The sequence below is a fragment of the Cervus elaphus genome, chromosome 5 (genome assembly GCF_910594005.1).
Source record: "Cervus elaphus chromosome 5, mCerEla1.1, whole genome shotgun sequence".
Taxonomy (NCBI): domain Eukaryota; kingdom Metazoa; phylum Chordata; class Mammalia; order Artiodactyla; family Cervidae; genus Cervus; species Cervus elaphus.
In genome coordinates this window covers 101,318,856-101,342,642 of record NC_057819.1, presented here as the reverse complement: position 1 = coordinate 101,342,642, position 23,787 = coordinate 101,318,856, and the positions used below count along the sequence as shown (strand labels likewise).

General features: G+C 42.7%; 1 protein-coding gene across 3 annotated transcripts in view; it reads left to right on the top strand.

The window, feature by feature from the left end:
* Nucleotides 1–23,787, top strand: part of STX8 (syntaxin 8) — a 198,811-nt gene that overhangs the window by 27,885 nt on the left and 147,139 nt on the right. For all 3 annotated transcript variants that reach the window (XM_043903827.1, XM_043903826.1, XM_043903829.1), the window contains one exon: nucleotides 15,404–15,528. In XM_043903827.1, the coding sequence (XP_043759762.1) occupies nucleotides 15,404–15,528 (125 nt within the window). The remainder of the gene's footprint in view (nucleotides 1–15,403; nucleotides 15,529–23,787) is intronic.

The window sequence follows — 23,787 nt, the reverse complement described above, 5'->3', positions numbered from 1 at the left end:
ATGTGTTAGGTTCTGCTTCTCTTCCCTGTCATTTAATGATGTCGAGGGGCCAGTTTAGGCCTTAGGTCTTTGTGGGGTGGGGTGGGGGGATGTATGGTTGATTTTTGGTTCCTCTCTCCCTTGTTGACGAAAATAATAAACAGTAATAAGAGTAGAAAAGTTTCATTTGAGCCAAACTGAGGATTAGCCCCCAAGCCAGCTTCCCAGGTTATTCTGAGAAACTGTCCAGAGATGCAGGGTTTTTTTTTTTAGCACAATTTTATATCTTGCAAGAACAAAGAACACTAAAAGAGCCAGGGATACATTTCTTCAAGGTTAAAAAAAAAAGACCAGAACATACACAGGGAGTCAGCATGGCCTTGGCACCTGGGAAGGGAATCGCTTATCCTCAAAGGAGGACCATCATTGGTATCCCAGGAAGAGGGGCATTACATCTTTATTTTTAACATGGACATTCTTTACTTCAGGTCAGTGTGCCCTTTTCTTTAATAAATGGAGCAGATGTACAATGGGTGTTAGATCAGCCACAAACAGGCTGTTTTAGCATAAAATTCAAGTTAACTCATCTTTATCCGCCCCCCCCCCCCCCATGAAAATCTGTAGGCCAGAATGACTTCCCTAACTCTCAGTATATAAAAATTTCTTTTATCACTTGTCACCTCCTTCTCTTTTTTGTTTTTGGTCACTCCTCTTCTCTCCTGTGATAATCTTTCTTTGCTGTTTAAAGCACTGTTTGCTCGCGAGTCGGGTCATCTTCACCTGGGTGCCTGTTAGAAACGCAGGGTCTCAGACCCCACCTCTGCCCTCCTGAGTGGAATCTGTATTTTAACAAGATCCTCAGTTTGGTTTGAATGCCCCTTCCAGCTCAAATACTGTTTTGTATCACTTATTCTTAATTATGGCACTCAATCACCCACAAGGCTTATAAAAAAATATTTTTAAAGAAAAAAAAAATGTCCAGACAATATACTTGCAGAGTCTGAATGAGTGAGTAGTCTGGGGGGAGCTCCGGTGGGGGTGAGAACGGTTACAAACTGCTGAAACCATTTCTTTCCCTCATGGGGTCTGATGAGCACTGATAGCTACCATCTGCTGTGGGTTTCTCTATGCCAGGCCCCATGCCAGGCTATAGGTGCCTGTGCTTAGGAGATCTTTATAACATCCCACCTTATAGAAGAGAAACTGAGGCTCAGAGGGGTCAAGTAACTTGCACTAGATCCTAAGGCTAATCAGTTTCAGAGTTTGATAGTACGTGTGTGGGTGAGTGAATGCATGAACACTAACACTTAACACTCGTTAAGGTCAAGTAGGTTGATGGAAGCAGATTGTCTCAGATTTGAGGCCAGAGTTTCTAGTCTTTGATTTCACTCACCTGCCCATACCTGAGTGTTATTTTTGCCTTTTTTCCCTACTCCATGAATCTCCGGGTCAGGACGATCCCCTGGAGAAGGAAATGGCACCCCACTCCAGTATTCTTGCGTGGAGAATTCCATGGACAGAGGAGCCTGGCAGATTACAGTCCATGGGAATCGCAGAGTCAGACACGACTGAATGACTAACACCCCTGAATCCCCACTTCCTTCCCCAGCTTCCCATACCTGAATAACTCTTCTGCTTGGATCTGTCCTTCTGAGGGTCTGAATTCAGTTGTAGAGGTGACCAGTTTAGGTTCCTGATTCAACCTTGCTCTCCTGCCTCCTGACTGTCCAGTCATTTCTGAGACCTCATCAGGGACCTGTCAGCTCTGTCCCTGGAGAAACCTCATTGTCCCCCCTGCTCTGATGTCTCCAGTGACTCACAGAGGTTTCTTCAGTCCTCCTGTAGGTCAGTTCCTAGTTCTGGGCTCCTCCAACATCTTTGATTGCTTGTCTAATCTCTGGATTCCTCCAGCATTTTTGATGGCTTCTGTTCTTCTTGATATCAACATGGGTTGCCTTGTCACTAGGGGGATAGGCAGATGGGTGGCTCATGTCTTTCCTTTAGGTCACGACTCACAGGCATCAGAAAGCCTCACCAGACCTTGAAAATGTTCTGGACCTACTCTCTCTGGTACCTTTTGTCATTCGTGCTAGACTATCACCAACCATGTACTGTTGGAGAACTGGCGGTAATCTGCTCATTGGGCGTTCAAAGCCCCATAATAACTGGCAGCAGCACTGCAAGAGTTGACCCAGCCAGGACTCCCTGAGAACTGGGTGAGCCTCTCTGTCCTCCTGAGCTCTTCCATCTTCCTCTCCTGTTTCCTCAGTGTCCTCCTCCTCTCTCACCCCTAACCTTTGCGCTCTTTCTCTTCCCCATCCTTCATTTCCTGGGGTCCTTTTCCCCTCCCTTTCCTCCTCTTTTCTCTCCCTCCTCATATGTGGCCTTATTAAAGAGGAGAGTATTGTCAAACTTCACTTCAGATTAGCATTTCCCTTAAACAGACACAAGTGTAGCAATCCCATAATTGAATGTGTAGCTGTCATGTGATGGAATCTGAGTTTTTACCTTACGGATTACTGATCATTATTCTCACCCAGTAAGCCTTGATGTGAGACTCAGGTCTAAATAAGCAGTGGTTGACTAATTGAGGGTATTTGGAAACTTGTTAAAGAAGTCTCTGTGTAACAATGTCTCTTAGAAGCAGATAAGCCCTAACTTTATAAAGCGGTGACACAGCTTCTGATTGAAAACCCAACTGCCCTTTCTATTCGAGAGAGTCGCTAAGTCTCACAATTAGTTAAATCTTTGTAAAGAGAGAGAAAAAAAAATCATTGCATCCCCCACGCTCCCTGACCATCTCGAAGATTATGTGATTAACTGGCTGTAGTGGGTGGCTAATTGGCTAAGCTTTAATCTTCACACCACCAGCTATATGGAGGATTATAGGAAATAGGAAGTTGAGGTTTTAGAGGTTGAGATGGTAGTCATGGGTCAGGAGTGCTATATTTACAAGCAGATCAACTGCTCAAATCAAAGAATTGAAGATGATAATGAAATATTCACATTTCCTTAGAGTGTAAGCTTTACATTTAATTTCATATATTTTTTCTTGGAGCTGCTTTTTTTAACGAAAGTATGATCCTTCGAATTTATATTTCATAGCACTATATTGGCAGCCAAGGGAGACAAATTAACGTTGAATATTCCATTAAAAGTGTTCCCCCTCTACCATTTTAGATCATTGAATGTTTTCTTTCAATTTAAAACTTGGTTTGTAAGAAGGATGATTTCTATTTGATAGTATTGAGATTTCCTAAAAACTATTAATTTATACTCTCTATTGCCTGAAGTTATGAACACATGACCAGCCTACTCTTCCAGAAGTAGGAAAGGGCCGAGGAATAAACAAACTGCATCATTACCTGCGAGACAATGGATAAGCCATAATTATTTATCTCTTTTACTTATGTCCCAGAAATACACTAATTTCCTAGGTCATCTGACATGTAAAGGATGTGCTAAAATCAGTAAAGATATGCTTTTCTCTATATTTCGGTGAACCCAAGAATAGTTGAATCAAGGTGGTATTAAGTGCAGTCGAGAATATTAAATATCTGCAGTAACTTAGTGAAAAAAAACTTAGAGTAAGAAAGTGTGGTAAACAGAAAATTTTTGAGTGTCTACAACATGCCAAGCACTGGTAAAGGGAGTGTGGGGGCATAAAGCTCCAAACAACAAAAAATATCTAATTTTTGCCTTTGAGCTCTCTACAGTTCAGTGAGAGAGACAGACATGAATTGAAGATTCATTCATTCAAATAAGTAAAATAAGTTAAGAAAAATATATTGTGCTTTGAGGGGGTATTAGTGGGGAAATGATTTAGGTAGGAAAGTCATGTGATTTAATATTTATTTTGCAAATGTATATTTTGTTTCTCCATCTAAATTTTAAATACCTTGAGGATGGGGACCAAAACCTAGCACAATGCTTAATAGATACTTGCTCACTTAATGAAAGTCTTTGTTTTTTCCTGTATCTTTTATAGATACTTAGCAGATTTTGGTATATAGTAGACGCTCAGCAGATTTCTGTTGATTGAAAGGTTGACTAAGTCAGAATAGAGTTCTGTAACTAAAAAAATCTGGGACCCTTACAGGATTACCAGATGAAAAAGGTTTTTTTGCCTGCCTCATACAATCTGGTGGTTCTCTGGGACAGCTCCCTTCAAATGGTGATGCAGGTTTTCCCATCTTAGAGCTGTGCTGTTTTCACACAGGACCTCCATGTTCACTGTGAGAGGAGAAGAGAGAAGGTATAGAGTTCTCACACCCCTCCTATATGCTGTCCCCTACATGTCATATGTAGCATCCCATTGGCTGTAACCAGTCACATGGTCCCGATCTGCCTGCAAGGGAGGATGGGAAATGTAGTCTTGTCTAGACACACAAGAAAATGAAATGGGACTTGCGGCAACACATTGCTTGTCTCTACCTCACTATTATCTTGGGTGGTTTGCTGAAGAGATAAATAACTTTGGGACATGGTCTGCCTACTTAATTAGCAGAGATTAGAATCAGAAGTTAATAAAGGCACGTGAGGCGGGCTGAGAGGTGGCCGTGGTGGGGCGTGTTCACCTTTTGTACAGTCATACTTGTTCTAAAAGGGTTCTCTCAGGGGTAACACACACAGGACAGAGAAATTAAGCTCAAATGGGCATGTACAACGAAGCTAGAAGCGGAGGTTGTGTCTGCAGCAGTCAGAGGAGGAGGCCCAAGTAAAGCACCTGCAAGGTCTGGAGAAGATGGTGCTTGTTGTTCTTGCCTTCAGACAAAGGGGCGCCTGGTTTCGCTCAGGCACTGATACCCCAATTACGATGCCCTCAGCCACGAGGAACCAATGATTCTATTCAAAACCGCTTACATAAGGAAAAGTAGCTCCGTATAATAAGTTCCAACTTAGAGAATTGAGGGAGGTGGTTAATTCTACAGCCAGTGGTGATCCAGACTCTGCTGTCTTTGTTGTGTCTTTATCTTCAGACAGACTCTTCTTGTGGTTGAGAATGCTTGTAGAAAGTTCCCAGACAGATGGGAGTGGGAGGAGAGGTTCAAGAGGGAGGAGACATACGTATACCTATGACTGATTCATGTTGATATATGGCAGAAACCAACACAGTATTGTAAAGCAGTTGTCCTCCATTTAAAAATAATTTTTTAAAAAAAGCTCCCAGACTCTAAATGGCCATAGGAGAGGAAGGAGGGTGTATCTTGCTTAAGTCATGTGTTCACATAGCTGAGATGTTTTAAAAGCACTTAACAGTGTTCAGCGGAGAAGGCGATGGCACCCCACTCTGGTACTCTTGCCTGGAGAATCCCATGGACAGGGGAGCCTGGTGGGCTGCAGTCCTGGGGTCGCACAGAGTCAGATACGGCTGAAGCGGCAGCAGCAGCAACAATGTTCAGTGAGAAGCCTCCCTCCCTCTGTGTCCCACCCCCAACAGAAATATCAGTGTTAATAATCTTTGGTCTATCTTTCCAGCGTTTTCTTAAGTATATGCCAACAGATAAGAATATATTTTCTTATTTCCCCCCCATCTTTTACACAAATGGTTGTATACTACACAAATTATCCTACAATGTTCTTTTATCATCTAAATATACTGGAGATGGTCCCAAACCAACACAAAGTCTTGTCATTGATTTTTGTAGCCTTATAATATTTCATTGTATGTGCTACCATAGTTTATTGAATTAGTCTCCTATTAATATGTGTGTTGTTTCCACTCTGTTACATTGTGTATATATGTATGTACTTAATACCTGTACTTTTTTTTTCTGTTACAAAAATGCATTGGTAAATATCCTTATACGTAAGGAGTTTCATAGTGTGAAAGTCTTATCTCTAGTTAAGTTCTTAGAAGGTCAAAGAGTATTTACATTTATAATTTTTATATGTCTTAGAGCTTTTTTTTTTTTTTTTTACAGACTTCATTTTTAAAAATTGTATTTATTTTTGGCTGTGCTGGTTTCACTACTGTGAGGGCTTTCACTAGTTGTAGCGAGTAGGAGCTACTGTCTAGTTGCAGTGTGTGGACTTCTTATTGCAGTGGTTTCTCCTGGTGCAGAGCATGGGCTCAATAGTTGTGGTACACAGGCCTAGTTGCCCTGCAGCATGTGAGATCTTCCCAGACCAAGGGTTGAACCTGTGTCCTCTGCTTTGGCAGGTGGATTCTTAACCACTGGAGTATCAGGGAAGTCCTAATGTGGAGCTTGCGAAGTAGGATGTTTCAATAGCTCTCTTAAATATCTTAAAATTGTCTCAAACTTGAAAGCTTAGTCCTTTGAGATTTTTCAGGTAGATGTTACTTGTAAGACTGATTATCACTTGAAGGCATCTCTGTAGTCACTTAGTCCAATTATTTTTTTTTCTCCATGGGTTAGGAAAGGAAAACCCCCTGTTAGCCAAATAGATAATCCTTCATTACCATTAGTATTGATTTGGATGGTTGATCAAGGGAGTCAACCCAGAGACCTTGAGATCTAAGTAAATCTTAAGACGTTGCAGCCCCGTGTTGCTCAAGTCAGTGAAGGTGCCCAGTTACTGCTGTGTGGATGTGGTACAATGTAGTCTGTCCGTGAGCTGGCAGCAGCAACCTGGTAGTTCCTCTCCTCAGAAAGTCTTGAAAGCCAGGCAGCAAAGAACTACCAAGTGAAAACAAATTTAAAATGCTATTTATAAATAGTATTTTAAAAACAGGCTATAGAGGAATAAGTCAAATGAAACAAGTATGAAACCTCTACACTCAAAACATTATTTAGAGAAATGAAGGAAAGCCATATTCCACATATCACTGACTTTCCCTCTTTCTGTTTCTAAACATACTTTCAAGACTGCGCTGTGTTACAAAGCAAGGAGCTGCTTGTAATACGTGGTAATCTTTGGATTGCTTTTCATTTTGTAGTCGAACTTCAATTGCTCACCAGCAGATGGCGCTCAGCCACCAGACATTAGCTGGCAGAGCAGCTAATTCCTCTTAAACTTAGAATTCTTACGTTTTGTGTGTTATCCCTTCCTGTCCTCCTCCTACTTTTCAGGTACCATGACATTCACTCTTAAGGCAAAAGAATTGTTCCCTTTGGTTTTATTTGCTTGATTTTAGATTGCCTGGATGATTCAAAAATTTCTCATTTCAAATTGAGAAATGAGGCCAAAATGATTTCTGATGGATTTTTTGACCCTCCATTTGTGTTCTTCTGTAAACTGTTCCTCAGTTATGTCCAACCTTTTGTGACTCCATGAACTGTAGCCCACCAGGCTCCTCTGTCCCTGGAATTCTCCAGACAAGAATACTGGAGCAGGTTGCTATTCCCTTCTCCAGGGAATCTTCCTGACTCAGGGATGGAACTCACATCTCCTGCATTGCAGGTAGATTTTTTTTTTTTTTTTTTTTACTGTCTGAGCCACCAAGTTAACCAACTGTTTTATTAAATTGTAAATATAATATTAAAGCTTCTTACTGATACACTTGGCCAACAGTGAATAGGGGAAAACTGAGAGTGGTTTAAAATTAGCAAATTGTTTGATTGCAGTAGATCTTCAGGTTCTGCGGTGAGTCTTTGCTTGGATGATGTGTAGGCGATTTTTTCTTGTTTGAGTTCTTATTGTTCTGAACTAATACTAATTAGTTTAAACTAACTGAATAAAGATTATTCAGTTTAACCAAAAAGAAAAATGAGTATTTACTTTTCAGAAGTCATAGTGTTAGGCATTTATTCTCCCTGGAATGCCAGCTCTCTGAAGTCAGGTCTCTCTTGTTCTCTGCCAAGCCCCTAGATTGATGCTGGCACATAGAAGGGCCTCAGTATTTGTGTGTGGGAGGAATGGATGGATGGATGAATAGGTAGATGATATAGAAAGAACTGGACAGAGTACCAGACCTAAAAAAGTCAGCTGTCTGGCAAATAGGTCTACAAGTAGCTCGTGGACTTTCTTCTGATCACTTAGTGTTGAAGTAACAAGGGTGATGTTCGATTATCTTCATCATCAGCCTGCTAGTTTCAACCAGCATGGAGTCTGTGTGCTTGTGGTCAGCATGTTGTTACCATCTTACACCTGGGTGGGGTGTTTTGGTTTCTGCTGAAAAGCTCATAGGTATGTGTCAGATTGTAGTTCTGTGTATCCCTTGAGGAGGAACTAGGGCTCTTGTTTTATTGCTGAGCTGTTGTTTAAGCTGGGCTTCCCCAGTGGTAAAGAATCTGCCTGCCAAGCAGGAGATGAGGGTTTAATCCCTCGGTCAGGAAGATCCCCTGGAGAAGAAAATGGCAACGCACGGCACTATTCTTGCCTGGGAAACCCCATGGACAGAGGAGCCTGTTGGGCTAAGACAGACCCGACTTAGTGACTAAACAGCCACAGCAGCTGTGGATCCACAGCTCATGATCGTGACGGAACAGTTTTACTTTGGGGCTGTTATTGGGAGTTACATTGCAATTGGAGAAAATCCCTAAAGGAAATGAAACATATCCACAAGTTGTGTCGATTCTCCAAGTCACCCAGTTTGGAAATCTTGATCCTCTGTAGTCATTCTACTCACCAGCACTTGTAGAGCTTTCCTTTGAATGACTGGGTGAATTATCCCATCCCTGTTGTCCCATCCCATCACTTCCCTCATCCTGACCCCCATCTCCTTCTGCCTACATTGCACTAGCCTTCTGGTCTACCTCCCTGACTGTGGCCCCTCCTCAGTGTAAGCCAGCCTGGATATTGCTACCAGATTTTTGCCTCCAAAGAATTTATACCAGAGAAACTATTTCTGATTGAATTTGAGCCTCTGTACATCTTTATATTCATGGAAAGAAACTAACTGAAAAAGCCTTGAGGAAGGAATTGCCCTTTCATACCACGGTAGCATTTTCACACCTACAGGCAAGTCTAGTTACAAAGCTCTGCAGATTGAATTCAATTCGCTGACACCCTAGAAATACCATCTCTAGTCCTGACTGCAAACCTCTCTGTGGTCTGTGAATACTCAAACACTTTTTTTTCCAGACAAAACAAACATTTTATGTAGTCACTTTGACATCTTTTGGAAAGCTGCTTCTTGGAATTCACTGCTTTTTCAATGCTTCATTTGGTTGATAAGAACATCCTCCTTGTGAACTCTGACGAGCTTCAGCAACATGTGTCAGCAGAAAAATGTGTATCATCTGCACCTCCCCCATATTAACTTAATAAGGTGCATCGTTCACTTTTGGGGAGAAAAATGAAATATTTTTATAGGATCAGAAAGGACTATGAAACCTTTTGGTAAAATCTTTTTTTAAGACAGATATCTAATGTATTTAGTAATGTGGCATTTATTTAACATGTTCCCTTTATTAGATAAGTTCCATCTTGAAAGACTATAGAATAAAAATGATGGATTTATTTTTAAAAACATTTCAATCCTAATCTGGGGAGCATGGTAGTTAGCATTTCCTTTCTTTTTTATTTATTTGACTGTGCCCACTCTTAGTTGTGTCGTGTGGGATCTAGTTCCCTGACCAGGGATCTAACCTGGGCCTCCTGTACTGAAAGGGTGGAGTCTTAGCCCCTTGACCACCAGGGAAGTCCCAGCGTTTTCCTTCTATAACTTACTTTTCAAAGGAGAAACACTCCTTCATTGTCCTTCCAAGAAGGGGCTTGAGCTGCAAGGTGTCTTAGTGACAGAATTCCCTTTCAGGTTAAAATTCCCTCCATCTGCTTGAACAGCATCTGTTTCTGCTGCTAAACTCTTGAAGGTAGGTAGCAGTTGTTTCCTTTTGCTTTCTTCTTTTTTTTTTTTCTTTTAATCTCTCAAGATAAATGTTAAATACCCCTCTCTTTTTGTCTCCGTTGCTTAAAGAGCTCAGCAGGATTCCTAGTTCTGTTTCACAAACAGATTCTGAATGCTTCTTCTCCAGCATACTCAGAGGAACCGTCTTTCTGGTCCTGGGGATAGAAACATGACTGTCATGTGGCCTCTTGCCTTCCAGAGTTCATAATTTAGGAAGGGAGACAGATGAGTAAATAACTAACTACAATCCTGCTTGATAAATGCCACATCGGAGGTTTTGCGCGAGGTGCCATGGGAGCACCCTGGAGTGATTGATTCAAGGGAAGACGGGAGTGAGGATGGGAATCAGGAAAGACTAAACAGCAGAAGTGACATTTGAGTTGAGCCTTAGGGGATGAACAGAATTTTGCCAGATGGACAAAGGGGTGGGGGTGGGGACCCTCCAGACTCATACAAAAACATGAGAGTGTGGAAGTTTGTGCCTTTGTCTGGAGACCTGGTGAGCAGTCCATAGGTGTGGAAGGGGGTTTTGGGAGGTGACATAGCTGATATATCACTGGGGCCATATTGTAAAGCTTAAACTTAACCTGTAGCTTCTAGGAAGCAGTGATAGTTTTAAAATAGGCGAGATCTTGGGACTTCCCTTGGTGGTCCAGTGGTTAAGACTCCACACTTCCAATGCAGGGGGCACTGGTTTGATCCTTGGCTGGGGAACTAAGATCCCCCGTGCCAAGTGGTGCGGCCAAAAATAAAAAATAGGAGAAATCTGTTTTAGAAAGATCGTTGTGGCAGCAGAGGGTAAGATGATTTGAATGGGGGTGACTGGGAGCAAGGGGGCCAGTCAGAGGCCGTGAGCATCTTCTACGGGAGAGATGATGCTTTTCCGAGCTGAGGCAGCACCCACACGGATGGACACAGGACATGGACTTGAGCACCACCTCCTGCAGAGGCCTTGGGAGTTGATGAAACGTGGCCAAGGGTGGGAAGAAAGGAAAAATGGTCCAGATGACTCGGGAATGCAGCGATGCTGCTAAATAGAGAGGATGGAAGAAGAAACTGCTTATGGGGTGAAAGGAGTGGATTTGACTTTGGGTGTGTTGAATTTGGAGCAGAATTTGGGTGTGTTGAATTTGGAGCAGAGTTCTCAGCTGGAGAGTCCTAAAGGAAAACCGTAAATGCAGAGAATGCGAGCTGATAGGGAGTTGCTGTGGGTACAGAGAAATTTGAAAGGATGAGCAGTTGGGGGACCTGCCTTGCCTGGATTTTGATATGTGTTTGGTTTGGATATGTATGTACCATTGATATGTACCAATGATATGTACCATTCCTTCCCCACCCCCAGATTCTGATTGTGTCCTGCTAGGGCAGGGGGCCCCCAGGTAAGAATCCACCACCATGATGACTAGAGAGAACCATGACTTACTGCGTTTGTGTTGGGGTAGAAACATGGTCCAAGCACTACTAGTGTCTGTCCTTAAAGCCCGAAACCATAGGAACAGATAACACGGCCCAGAGAGAGAGAGTGCAGCCAGAAGAGAAGATCTAAATAGAATCCCTGAGGCACACCACTCTTTAAAGGGCAGATGGAAGAAGAGTTACCTGCAAGTTAGAGGACATGCTGTGGGAGAGAGGGGTGTGAAAGGAGCCAAGGGAGGAGGGCTTTCCGGGTCAAGGAAGAAGGTCAGCAGTGACCAGGGGGGCCTGGAGGACAAGCAAAGTGAAAGCTGGGACGAGGCTTTGGCAGTCAGGAGGTTACGGGTGAGAAGAATCTTAGCAGAGTGACGGAGGTGGAGTCGGATTATGGGCTGAAGAGTGAATCCTGAGGGTCAGGAAGCAAAGCTGGTGAGCGCAGACCATTCCTGAAGGAAGTCTGGCTGTGAACAGGAAAGAAGGCCTGAGGATTTATAGGATAGGGAACAGCCAGTGGAAAGCTAAGAAAGCTAAGATTGTGGAAGTGTGAGGATGGAAGACATAGAGGCTCACTCTGGCTGCCTACCTTGGAATCAATTCTACTAAACCCAGGCCCCTTTCTTCCGTATCTCACCCCCTCCCTACTTTTATCCCAGGCATGTAGAATGGCACATGTTTTCTTCTGAGAAATCATTTATTCATGATATCCTTTCCTGGGGTGTGTTTCCATGTCTTCCTCATAAAACTCAACCTTACCTGTTTGGGGTCTCCTTACCCATCATGAAACCTTCGCTGAGATGGTAGAAAGAAAGGGCTTTGAATTTGGAGTCAGAAGATATGGGTTGAACTTTAGCTCTGCCATGAAGCATGTGACCTTGAGAAAGTGACTTGATGTCTCTTTACCTTGGTTTTTCTTGTCAGTAATACCTGCTCTGACTTATACACAGGCTTGTTCACGATTTGAATGAGATCATGTTTGTGAAATGCCATTGAAATGACGGCACACAGAGCCACTGTGTTAGGTTACACTTTCCTAGCTTCTCTTCTTACTGATTTCATTCATTCAGTTGTGGGTTTTGCTGAATAAATTAACTCATTCAACTTTTTTGTTTGTTTGTTTTTCTCCAGTGCCTATTCTGCCAGGCACTGAGGATATAGTGATGAATAAGACAGTCCCTGCTCTTGTGGAGCTTACAGTGCAGAGTGGGAGACAGAAAAATAAATGTGTAGCATACAATTGCTGGCTGTTTCAGTGCTGTAAAGAAAAATAGGGCAGGCTGAGGAGGAGAGCCCAGAAGTTACAGGGCAGGGTTCTGTTTTAGAGGGAGCAGTCGGGGCAGCTTCTCTGAGGACATGACATTCGAGCAGGGTAGAATGAGCAAGGGAACGAGCCCACATGACCATTGAGGGTGACAAGAGCCTTCGCCATGGGGGGAGGGGCGGCAGCAGGTAGCAGGTGCAAAGGCCCTGAGGTAGGAATGTGCTCAGTGTGTGCTAGAAACAACAAAGAGGCTAATGTCGTGGGTTAAAGATGTTGCATTTTACACTAAAGGTGATGGGAAGATAGCGAGAGGTTGCGGCAGAAGAAACATTATCTTTTCCGTGGTGGCTCTGGCAGCTGGTGGGGTGTAGCTTGTGGAAGGCGGGAGCAGAAGCAGGAGACAGGAGTGCCAGGGGTGGAAGCGGTGGAGCAGAGGAGAAGCGGGTGGATTTTAGGTATGTTTCCAAGGATTTGCTAATGGACTCAATGCTGTGAAGGCACCCCAGAGTCAAAGTTGATTCCGAGGGTTTGGGCCTGAGCTGATGATTCTGTGGTTGTCTTGAACTGAAATTGGGAAGAGTGGGGGAGAGGAGAATGGGCTTTGTGGGGAAATTGTCTTTTTTCCTCTGTTCTTTGTGGAATTTAGCTCATAATGAGAAAAACTTCCAGTAAAACTGAAAGGATCTTAAAGATCTTCAAATTCAGTGATTTCCAAAGATATAAAGACATCTGCAGGATTATGAAGAATACCTGTCTCCGCCTCCAACACGAGTCTTCCCCACTCACCTGCCAACCCCACCATTAATGAGGGTGGTGTGCTTCTCCAGAGTGGGGCTGGAGTGGAGGCTGAAAACCACTGACCCACTTGGTTTGCTTGTCTTGTGGCTGAGAAAACCAGGCTGAAGAGGTTATTGGAATTGCCCAGGGATGCAGGGCTGGCTGTTGTCTTATTTCATTTGAGAGTTCCTTCACGTGTGGTTAGTTTCTCTTTTCCATTTGATTGTAAACTCCTTGAACTGTTAAGAATTATATCTTAAGATTTCTCATAGACTTTCTTTCTTACCCAGAACAGTACTAATAGGCATCCATCCTAAATATTAGGTTTTAGCGCCTGATAATGAAAAGAAAATCAAGTCTCCTGCCCACAGTGGCACCTGCGATTTTACCTGCTCTTGTTAGTAAAGTCATATCCATCATTCGTTGAGTTTCCTGACAGATTTAAGGCATCAGCAAAGTACAGACACACAGGGAGAGGGCAAAAGGGGAGGGGAAGAGGGAGATAGTGATAGTTCAGCCTCAAAAAGCTGAACCAAAAATTTGGAATCAGCTGAGAAAGAAGGCATTAGGGACGAATTACCACTTTGGGAAACCACTGTACTTTACTATTGCTTTTACATTGAACTATGTGAAAGTGAGATCAAAACAGTTCTTCTAGCATTTAGGACTTCTGCAGGGCTGAATTTAGCCCTGGGAAATCTTTCCTGTATGTCTAGTGGTTGATGTGTGTTTGATATTAATATTAAATTGTGCCTGTGTTGTACTTTTATTCTCTTAGGTTTTTAAAACTTTTTTTCAAGTACCTAATTTTATTTATTCGTTTTTGGTTGTGCTGGGTCATCGTTGCTTCAAGAGCTTTCTCGAGTTGCAGAGAGTGGGGACTACTCTAGTTCCAGCGTGTGGGCTTCTTTTTCTTTTTTATTTTAATTAATTAATTAATTTTACTTTACAATATTGTATTGGTTTTGCCATACATTGACTTGAATCCTCCATGGGCGTACATGTATTCCCCATCCTGAACCCCCGTCCCACCTCCCTCCCCATCCCATCCTGGCAGAGGACATCAGACACCCTGGGCTTCTTAACTGCAGTGGCTTCTCCTGTTGTGGAGCACCAGCTCTGGAGTGCCCGGGCTTCAGTAGTTGCACCTTTAGGCTCTCTCAGAGCACAGGCTCAGTGGCTCTGGCGCCCGGGCTTAATTGCCCCCGTGGGTCTGTGGGATCTTCTGGGATCAGGAATCAAACCCATGTCTCCTGCATTAGCAGGCAGATTCTTTACCACTGAGCCACCAAGGAAACCCCTCTAATAGGTATTTTAAAAGTATATTTTAACTACTGAAGGCTCTGATTCAAATTTTCTGTCTTTTGAGAGTACTAAGACAATTTTCTTAGATTTTTTTCCCCCGCAAGAATTTTTAAAATTATGCTCTATGTGTGGCAAGGGCTACAAGTGGAACATTCCAGCATTAACTTTTGAGGCGTCTACTGACTACTCGGGTGCAGCATGCTAATTTGAAAGGAAGAGCATGGTGATAAATGCACTTTCAAGTTTACTTTATTCACCTCTGACCCGCCATCCTGGTTTTTGGCACTCGTGTTTGCAACGGTTCATACATAATATCCCAGGGGCCATGTGGGTTACGAGAGAGAGTCAAGATTAAGACAGATAATTCAGAATTTGTGTTATAAATGCTCGGTTGTATTCATTGAATTGGTTTTGAAACCTACATGTGTTTCTCTCTGTAAGTAGCAAGATTCCCTCTAATAAGGAATTCAGTGGTAATTTTTTGTGCTATAAGCCGTCGCGGCAACATTATATCTTCTTGAGAAATAATATTTGTGCCTTTGGTGCCACCTAGCCCGTGAGACAAATTTTGTCTCAATAGAAAGGCCACTTCCATTTGGCCTTGCGTTTCTGAAATTTAAGACCCTCACTTATGATTATTGACTCAAATATATCATGGAGGATTAGTAAGAGTATTAAGTGTCGCCACAGTCTCCTTCACAAGCTGTAATTCTCCTGGGGACCAGGCTCGGGCCTTATTCATCCTCGTATCTCTTCCAGCCCTGAACACAGTTGCTGGCATAAACCAAGGATGCAATAAATTGCGGTCGAAATGAATTTTCAAAGCATGCGAGGCTGGCCCCCTCTGCCCCCGTGGGAGCGATTTGCGGCCGAGCTGGATTTTTTGAGCTATGTAACGCATTCAATCTTGTTCTTAGGTCCAGCCTGATGACTGGAGGGGCCAAGCGAGGAGCACCCAACCCTTGGCTCTTGGAGGAGCCAGAGGAGACCAGAGGCTTGGGTTTTGATGAAATCCGGCAACAGCAGCAGAAAATTATCCAAGGTACTAAATACCCCAAGGGCGTGGGCTCAGAAACCTCGACGGGTTTTTTTACCATAGCCTCGGATGTTCCCAATACCCATTGAAAATTGGAGGGAAAACAGTTGGTCTCAGAGCTCTTGGCGCTTCTGTGCCTCAGGGTACCTGGGGATTAAACAGATGCTGTCATTGGTCCAGGTAGCTGGTGGAAGTTGGGATTCTCTCCTGGGAGAGGGACATAGTGCAGCTCGGGGTCTGGTCATCCCAGGTGACTCGAGGCGTGGGCCTCTTTCTCCTCTCCATGATTAGGACTCATTCTCCAATGAAAAGGCTCCATTTTTTTTTTTTTTTTTTTTTCCATATAAGTCAGTTTGGCTTTTACCTTCAGGTTCATCTTACCCAGCTGGCTCTTAAACCTGCTAATTTCTTCTGTTAATTTCAGAAGTAATGCATGATTGTTATACAACGATACAACGTTCAAACAATATAGGGGTATATAAAATGAAAAATATTTTCTGTATTGTTCCTCTGATCTCAAACTGTAAACAGATTAACAATGTATATTGCCTCAGGCTTTTTTCTGTACGTACATGCATGCATACTGTATATTCAGTATAAGCACTTGTATGTTTTGCATAAGTGAGATCATAATATAGATATTCCTACAGCTTTTTTTTTTACTTAATATGTGTGATAGACATTTTTTTATGTCAGTGTTGCAGATGTTACTCCTGCTAATTCTCCTGTTTGAAACACAGCTTTATGTAGGTCTAGTTGACATCATAAATAGCACATATGTGAAGTGTATGATTCAATAAGCTTTGACATATGCATACACCTTTGAAACCATCTCTACAATCCGGATCATAAGCATAATCATTACTCCTGATAGTTTTCATCATATCTGTTGGTAATTCTTACTGTTGTCCTCCCCACATACCCAGATAGCTGCTGATCTGCTTTCTGTTGCTATAAAATCGCTTCTGTTTTCTCTAATTCTGTATAAATGGACTCACGATATGGGCTCTTTGCGAGTTCAGGGGTGGGATGGTCTGGCTTCTTTATCTCAGGGTAATTATCTCAAGATTCATCCACATTGTTTCATGGGTCAGTATTTTGTTCTCTTACATCACAGAGTAGTAATCCCTTGTATAAATTGACAACAGTCTGCATATACATTTACCTGTTGATTTATGTTTTGCTCTGCATGTGTGGGGAAAAGGGCTATATGGGAACTCTTTGTACCCTCCTCTCAATTTTGCTGTGTACTTAAAACTGCTGTAAAAAACAAAAGTCTCTTTAAAAAAAAAAAAAGGTGAAACCTTTTTTATCCACAGATGGCATTGACCATTTGTATAGAAAATCCTACAGAGTCTACCCAAGTATAGAGAATCCTACAGATTCTACTGCAAAGCTATTAATTAGTGAGTTTAGCAAGGTTGCATGATCCAGGATCAGTATAAAAAAATCATTTGTATTTTTATATACTAGCCACAGCCAGGAGTAGGAATGTATAAATGCCGTGAATAAGAGAACAAAAAAACATGAACTGGGGGTAAATCTGGTGTTGAGTTTAACTCTCTGCCAGATCTGTCCATTTCTGAGAGGGGTGTAGAAGTCTCCCAACTATGATAGTAGGTTCAGTCACTCAGTTGTGTCCAACTCTTTGCGACCCCATGGACTGCAGCATGCCAGGCCTCCCTGTCCATCACCAACTCCCAGAGCTGGCTCAGACTCATGTCCATTGAGTCAGTGATTCCATCTAGCCTTCTCATCCTCTGTCGTCCCTTCTCCTCCCACCTTCAATCTTTCCCAGCATCAGGGTCTTTTCCAATGAGTCAGCTCTTTGCATCAGGTGGCCAAACTATTGGAACTTCAGCATCAGTCCTTCCAATGAATATTCAGAACTGATTTCCTTTAGGATTGACTGGTTTGATTTCCTTGCTGTCCAAGGGTCTCTCAAGAGTCTTCTCTGACACCATAGTTCAAAAGCATCAATTCTTCAGCACTCAGCTTTCTTTATGGCCCAAATCTCACATCCATATTATAACTACTGGAAAAACCACAGCTTTGACTAGATGGACCTTTGTTGGCAAAGTGATGTCTCTGCTTTTTAATATGCTGTCTAGGCTGGTCGTAGCTTTTCTTCCAAGGAGCAAGCATCTTTTAATTTCATGGCTGCAGTCACCATCTGCAGTGATTTTGGAGCCCAAGAAAATAAAGTCTGTTGCTGTTTCCATTGTTTCCCCATCTATTTGTCATGAAGTGATGGGACCAGATTCCATGATCTTAGTTTCTTGAATGTTGAGTTTTCAGCCAGCTTTTTCACTGGCTTTATCTGTTTCTCTTTGTATTTCTATCAGGTTTTTTTTTTTTTTTTTTTTTTTGCTTCATGTAGTGTGATGCTCTGTTTTAGGTACGTACACATTAAGGATTGCTATGTTGTCTTAGAGAATTGACCCCCTTATTATGTAATACCCTTTTTTATCCTTGATAACTTTACTTGCTTTGAAGTCTGCTCTGTCTGAAATTAATGTAGCAACTCCTGGTTTCTTTTGATGACTATTACTGTGGTTTATCTTTCTCCATTCATTTGCTTTTAATCCATATTTAAAGTGAGGTTTCTTTATATTTAAAGTGAGGTTCTTCAAGGCCACACGTAGTTGAATTTTTGATCTACCCTGTCTTTGTCTTTTAATTGGTGTAGCTTTACATCTTTATTTCGATCTGGATGCCTTTTATTTTTCTTTCTTGCCTTATTACACTTGCTACAACCTCCAGTACAGTGTAGGAATGATGAGAGCAGACATTCTTGCCTTGTTTCTGATCTTATGGAGGAAATAATTCATTTGAAAGCCAGATGTGAGTTTTTCTTGGTTTGGTTACTGGATATTTCTTTCTAAAAATATTCTTGAGATTTTTTTTCCCCCTCCTGGGATGCAGTTGTTCGGGTCTTGCTTTGTCAGGTGGACCAGAGCAGTGTTTATTTTAGAGCGTGGGTCAGCAAACCATGGCCTGTGGACCGCATCTGGCCCACCACCTGGTTTTGTATGGTCTGCAAGCTAAAAATGGTTTTTCCATTTTTAAACGATTGAAAGGAGCCCCAAAAAGAATATTTCGTGACTTGTTAAAAAAAAAAACAAACAAACTGTGTAATACTCAAAAGTGTAGTGTTCATAAATAAAGTTTTATGGGAGCACAACCATGCTCATTCATTTATGTATTACTGATGGATGCTTTCCTATGACGAAAACAGGGTTGGGGCAGCTGCAACAGAGATCATACGAACCACAAAGCCTAAAATATTTGCTGTCTGGCCCTTTGTAGAAAACGTTTGCAGACTCCAGTCCAGAGGATATTTCCCTTATTTCTGTGCCAGAATGGTTTTGTGTACTCTCTGTGAATTACGCAGTGACCTGGTGAGTGGGGATTAGGAATTTCGTCTTTTGATTGGTTATGTCTTATGTCCAGGTCCTGTGAACTCAGAGGGTTATTCCCTCTAAGGTTTTCAGGTGGTTCTCTCCCCAGCCTCAGTCAATTTCCTCACTCACATGTCCTGACCAACACTTGCCTGAAGTCTCAGTTTGGATCCCATGCAAATCTCCCATTTTCTCCCTGCACAACTCTCTGCTTTCTGGTACTGTGCCCTACATACTTGAGCTACCTTGACCTGTTTTTTTTTTTTTTTTTTTGAATCTCATCAATCTGGGAAGACTACTGGGCGCCACCTGAGATCCACCTTCCCCACGCCATGGCCTGGGACTCTCAAGCCAAAGATCTGGGACTGAGAGCTCATCTCGTTTGTCTCCCAGATCTCAGGGATCACCGCCCTTCATTTCCTGACATCTGCATCTTGAAACTGTTGTTTTGTATATTTTGCCTGTGGTTTTGTGTATTGTTTTGTTTTCTCTTTGTTTGGGGCCAGAAGTCAGTCTGCTCCGTCTCAGCCCCTCTTGTCCAGAAGCAGAAGTCTAACTCTATTTTGAACTCCTTTTTCACAGTGAAATTATCTATCACATGAAGTCCTAGTCCTCCTGAATCACTTTACTTCCATGGTATTTCACCCCTTATCGTGTCTGAAGCAAAGTGAAAAAGCTGAGAACAGTGCAGCCTTGCACGTAGCCCAGCTGTTCCTGTGCAGTGATTTACTTTTCGGGATTCATGGTTCCTGAAAGGAATGTCTTGATAGCTAATACTCATGAAGTTTCTGGGCATCGTTGCTTTTTTTTTTTTTTTTTTGCCAAGAAAAGCTGTTTTCAGTCAAGAGGAGTATCTCTGCCACTGACAAGGTGCCTCATTCAGAGATCGCTGTGGGCTGGGTGTGAGAGGATGCCGCATGTAAGTGTTTGTGTTGAGTCTCCCACACTTGAGAGCATCCTCACTAAGATGCCCACCCTTTGGAAGCCGGCTGGCCTTTGGAGTTTGTGGGGTGGGGTTGGGGAGTGAAGGAATGGAGGAGAGGAGCACTTATTACAGGTCAGAATGTTTTTCTGCTCTTCCTTTTGTGTTTTGAAATGCTCTATCCTTCCTTGCTTTCCGATCAAGCTGTCTTTTCAAGGATGAACGCAAAAGCAGTTCTCTTTACATGAAACCGTCATTACTCTTTTCTCTGCTTCAAGAACCTTGGTGATATGTGTGCTGAGATTGCCATGGCCGTGCTTCCTGGCCAGGTCCTGCACTACAGAACCACGAAGGGTCATTTCTAACTTTGCCTGTGGCATCTGTTAGCCTTTCTGTACTTCTGTTGACCTTTACAAAACACTTGGAAAATCATCCTAAAATAACAGGTTTCTGGTGGAGCTTAGACTCAAGGCAATGAATGCCTTCCTTTCCTGATCTGGAGGCTAAGCCTCCTTACTGCCAGTTAGATGGCCTCAGTTTCTATGCTTCCCATGCTGTAATTTGAAGCACAAATCGGCATTCGCCAGAAGATGGGTGAGGTGATGACGGTAACTGGATCGTTCCTGGTGGTCCAGAGGTTAGGACTTGGTGCTTTCGCTGCCAGGGTCCAAGTTCCATCCCTGGCTAGGGAACTAAGACCCTGCAAGTTACGTGGCACAGCACCCCTCCACCATGCCCATCGCCCCCAAATCCCTGAGATAAAACAAGGGAAACTGCCTTTTTGGTCGGTAAAGACCTTTGTCTCTGAGTCAGGGGGTGGATGGCGGACCTGGAAGAAGGTGTATCACTTAGCCTTTCCCCAGGAGGTCTCTGTTGCTGGGGCTTTTAATTAGCTCCAGTTCTTCTTACCATAGTCTATAGATGCTGTTTCTAGATTCTAGCAGAAGACTGTGGATTAGTTCTGGGTTTCTGTGTTTTTAGGTCTTGTAAGTATTTCCGTTGAAATAGTGGTGGGGAAAGTGACTGGCAGGGCTGCGGTGTACCTTGGCATCATCCAAGTGGCTCATCTTTGAACCCCTGGATTCATAACATCACAGACAGCTCTCCTTCAAGATACCCTTTCTTACAGCTGCCACCTAGACCAAGATTCCTTCCCCCAAAATCTTAAAGCAAAAACATCTGTTCTTAGAACTTGCTCTAAGAGTCTTTCCAATGTAGTGATTAACTTTACCCAGCTTGACCTCATCTTCTCCTCATTCGTTCCTTACTTCCCCTTCTCCAGGGAAAGTTCCTGTGTGTCAGATGTGGGAATTTCCATCGCTCCTCTCTGGGCACTGGACAACACAACCTCAGCTACTTTTTCTGCTTTCTAAACTCAGAGGGCTAGCTAGTGTTGACCACAAGTTGCTCCATATATGTGTAGCAGAGATTGTCTTTATTTCTTCTACAGACCTAGAGGGCCCTCTGTGGTCATTCCTTGGTTTAAACACATTGATCAAATACGTGATCTGTACTACCAGTTGGGCTCAGAAGTGGGGCAAAACCATAGGAAAAGAAGACACAGCCTCAGCCCTCGGGGCTCTTGTCATGTACTCAGTCAAGGGGCCCAAGATTGCCATTCTTAAGAATGTTCCTTGACTTTATTTGCTTGCTAAATGTTGGTAACTTGTTGCTGTTGACAGTTTCAAACATATGAAAGTGAGAGAGTAGGCTAATGATTCCATCTGACCCATCAGTTGTTTCACCAGTTATCAACTCATGGCCCATCTTGTTTCATGTATATGTCTACCCACCTTCCCATCCCCGGGATTATTTCTGAAGCAAATCCTAGACATTATACCATTTCATTGGTGAATATTCCAGAATATATCTCTAAAGCATGTTTGTAAAAGATTCTCGTTGTCCAGTCACTAAGTTGTGTCGGACTCTTTGCAACCCCATAGACTGCAGCATGCCTGGCTTCCCTGTCCCTTGCTATCTCCTGGAGTTTGCCCAAGTTCATATGCATTGAATCAGTGATGCTATCCAACCATCTCATCCTCTGTTGCCCCGTCTCCTCCTGCCCTCAATCTTTCCCAGCATCAGGGTCTTTTCCAATGAGTCGGCTGTTCGCATCAGGTGGCCCACATATTGCATCTTCAGCTTCAGCATCAGTTCTTCCACTGAATATTCTAGTCAATTAAAATTGACTGGTGTGATCTCCTTGCTGTCCAGGGGACTCTTGAGAGTCAGCACCACAGTTTGAAAGCATCAATTCTTTGGCATGCAGCCTCCTTTATGGTCCAGTTCTCACATCTGTATATAACTACTGGAAAAACCATAGCTTTGACTAGATGGATCTTTATCAGCAAAGTGATGTCTCTCCTCTTTAATACACTGTCTAGGTTTGTCATAGCTTTATTCCTTAATCAAATAATCCAGTCAGATTATTTGATGTTCAGATTTCTCTGATTGTCCAATGATTTTTTTTCTTTTTAGATTGTTCAGTTCAGGATATGAATATGGTCTGTACATTGCAACTAATTGATATGTCCCCTAAGTTTCTTTAATCAATATATGTGTTTGCCAACTCTTTTTTCTTCACAGTTTGTTGACAAAACAAGGGCTTTTGCCCTGTAGTTTCCCACCATCTAGACTTGCTATTTGTTTCCCCATGTGCTGTTTAATGTATTCTTCTGTCCTGCATATTTTCTGTAAATTGGTAGTTAGATTTAGTGGCTTGATCAGAGTCATGTCTGTCATTTTTGGCAGCAATACATTATGATGACCTTCCCTTTATTTTTAATCTGCAGCCACCAGATCGTCCTCCCACAATTATATGACATTTAGTTAGAAGATGGGTTTTCTGCATGTCTTAAGACAGGAAGTGTTCAAACACCTAACCATTCTGAAGGGATTTTTAAAAAAATGATTTTATTAATTTTCTGTTACTGCTGTAATAAATTAGCACAAACTTGATGACTTAACCAACCTAGACAGCATGCTAAAAAGCAAAGACATTACTTTGCCAACAAAGGTATGTCTAGTCAAAGCTATGGTTTTTTCAGTGGTCATGTATGGATGTGAGAGTTGGACTGTAAGGAAAGCTGAGCACCAAAGAATTGATGGTTTTGAACTGTGGTGTTGGAGAAGACTCTTGAGAGTCCCTTTGGCTGCAAGGAGATCCAACCAGTCAATCCTAAAATAAATCAGTCCTGAATATTCATTGGAAGAACTGATGCTGAAGCTTAAACTCCAATACTTTGGCCCCATAATGTGAAGAACTGACTCATTGGAAAAGACCCTGATTCTGGGAAAGATTGAAGGTGGGAGGAGAAGGAGATGACAGAAGATGAGATGGTTGGATGGCATCACCAACTCGATGGACAAGAGTTTGAGCACGCTCCAGGAGTTGGTGATGGACAGGGAAGCCTGTTGTGCTGCAGTCCATGAAGCCACAAAGAGTCGGACATGACTGAGTGACTAAACTGAACTGATGACTTAAAATACAGGTTTATCATCTTACAGTCTGTAGCTCAGAAGTTCAATACAGATCTTACTGGGCCAAGATCAAGCCCTGGAGCAGGGCTGGGTTCTCTTCTGGAGGCTCCAGGGGAGAATTCATTCCCTTGCCTTTTCCAGCTTCCTGAGGCTACCCACATCCCTTGGCTCACGGATGCCTTCTTCATCTTCAGTGCCAGCACGTTGCATCTCTCTGACTCTTCCTCATAGCTCTCTCTGTCCACAGCTGGAAAAAATTCTGTTTTTAAGGACTCATGTGGTTACATTGGGTCCACTTGGATAATCCAGAATAATCTCCTATCTCAAATCCCTTAACTTTAATCACACCTGCAAAGTTTCTTTTGCCCTGTAAGGTCATACATTCACAGGTTCCTGGAATTAGGAGGTGGACATCTTCAGGGTGTAATTATTCTGTGTAGTGCAATGGTCGTTCCATTTTTT